Below are 2070 nucleotides of genomic sequence, written 5' to 3'. Positions count from 1 at the left end.
GTTTAATTATATTTGTTTTTTTAAATGACTATTTATGTAGTCAATATAAAAGATAGTTATTTTTACTTACATAATGATATTTAATTGGATGTACCTATAAAATTACAGTGTAACAAAATTAAATTCTTAATACTTATTGAATTTTTTTAATTATATTATTAAAAGAATGTCATTTAACAACCAATTATTATAAGCTAAAAGCGCTGATATTCTCAATAGAAACTCCAACTCTGTTTTATGACTGCTGGGCCAAGAAATCCTAGAAAGTCAAATTGGTAGGCCCATGACACACCGTTTAGGAGCCGATTGTTTAAAAATTCCCGCAGACCCATGTCGCAGTCATTCTCGAAGGCCGAAGCATAAAAAGGTTAGTGGGCCCAACACAGAGCTCCTTTAAGTCTTTTAACAAATCATTCTTTTCCTAAACCAAAAAGAAAAAAAAAAAACAAATCATTCTTTTCATCCACAAAACTCACGCAACAATTTCAGGGGGACACAACCCGAGGTTCAATACCTTGAATCACCGAGTCGGGTGGAACAATATCCACCCACATCCTCTTTTTTAAGAAGATTCAAATGGGAGGAACCTACCAGAAGACTATTTTGAAGATACTTATTTATGACAATTTATATATCGAATCATTCCATGTGGCCGATATGATATAACTACGTTACCATCCTGGGTCCTGCTGGAACCACTTATTGCGATTTATTGCCACTAGCTAGCCATATTCGTCCCATTTCCCCTTTGAAAGCATCTCAATTCTCACCTCTTTAATAATACTGTTCTAGTTCCAAATAATTAATCATGTATATATGCACACCATAAGCAAGAGAATATCTTAAAAAAAGAAAGAAAGAAACATATATACCTATATCAGCAGCTGATAATCGAACATAGAGATCTTGGCCACTGCCGGAAGGGTAGTTCCTCAAGTCAAAGAGTTGACCAAGCCACATAACACAACCACTTCCGCCATTTGTGATATCAATGTTTGCATATGCAGTGCATGAACAATTCCGTTGGCACAGGCTCTCGCATTCCGTTAACGTCATACTTCTGTTAACAAACACCGTCGTCGTCTCCGGCAGCTTCATGCTCTCAAGATGCAAGAACTTGTCAGTCGGGCAATCCAGATCGGTGTTCCTCACACACCCGCCAGATCCATCTCTCAGATTCCAAGCCTGAGGGTTCTTAGGACTGAACCCTTTCATACATGTGCAAACCGGCGATGCATTATTGTCACACACTCCGTACGGACCACACTCCCTGTAATGGTCGCATTGATCCGCCGGTGCGTACCAGAACTTGTTCCAAGTTTCGCTGCTCGCTATCCACGTCCGCCTTTGAAGTTCTCCGTCTGAATCTGAGGTCACCGTTAGCCTCGATAACAAAGAAGCGTTCCCGATGGAGAAAGAGTAGAACACGCCGTGCGCGTCATCGGAGAAGCTGAACACAATGGAATCAGTATCGGTGTCCATCTCTGGAACTCCGCTGAATCTCTCACCATTCCAGGAACCACTTCGGTATATGATAGTCTGGTTTCTCCTCAGAAAAATCTCAGGTAAACCGCGGTAATCTAGCTTGAAAGTGTAGTCACCGGAAGAAGGGTCTTCACCTGTGACCTTCCACGATGTTAAGTGCTTCTCAATTCCTGTGTCGAAGTTCCAACCCATCTGCATCCCCGGTAGCAAGGTATCTGTTGGGTAATCGAAGCTCTGCCATAGGTAGTTGTTGCTCTGTTCTGAATCTTTGAGAACAAGGTTACCGGTTTCCAGGAGCTGGAGAACTGGATTCTTGGCACTGGTTTGGTTGGAGGACCATGCAGGGTTGCCGGATGAATTGAGAAGGACAAAGTTTCCGTTGTCTCCGATCTTGAGATAGCCTGTGGAGTTGTCAATGGGGTTGTCTCTGTTTGCAACCCAAACTCTGGTTTGAGGATTGATGTTGTTGTACCATATTCCGAGGTAATAGTTGGTGTTGGAACCTCTGAAGAAGCCGAGAACGAAGGTTTGGTTCTGTGATAAGAGGGTTTGGTTGGTAGTAAGAACTTGTGTTCCGGTTAATGT

General features: G+C 41.9%; 1 protein-coding gene across 1 annotated transcript in view; it reads right to left on the bottom strand.

The window, feature by feature from the left end:
* Positions 1-2070, bottom strand: part of LOC107621507 (receptor-like serine/threonine-protein kinase SD1-8) — a 5950-nt gene that overhangs the window by 2719 nt on the left and 1161 nt on the right. Inside the window, exon 4 of the mRNA XM_021114406.1 lies at positions 873-2070. Within this exon, the coding sequence (XP_020970065.1) occupies positions 873-2070 (1198 nt within the window). The remainder of the gene's footprint in view (positions 1-872) is intronic.

This window comes from Arachis ipaensis, chromosome B10, assembly GCF_000816755.2.
Source record: "Arachis ipaensis cultivar K30076 chromosome B10, Araip1.1, whole genome shotgun sequence".
In the NCBI taxonomy this organism is placed as follows: Eukaryota; Viridiplantae; Streptophyta; class Magnoliopsida; order Fabales; family Fabaceae; genus Arachis; species Arachis ipaensis.
Note: the sequence above shows the minus strand (reverse complement) of the source record. Positions and strands in the feature narration are given on the sequence as shown.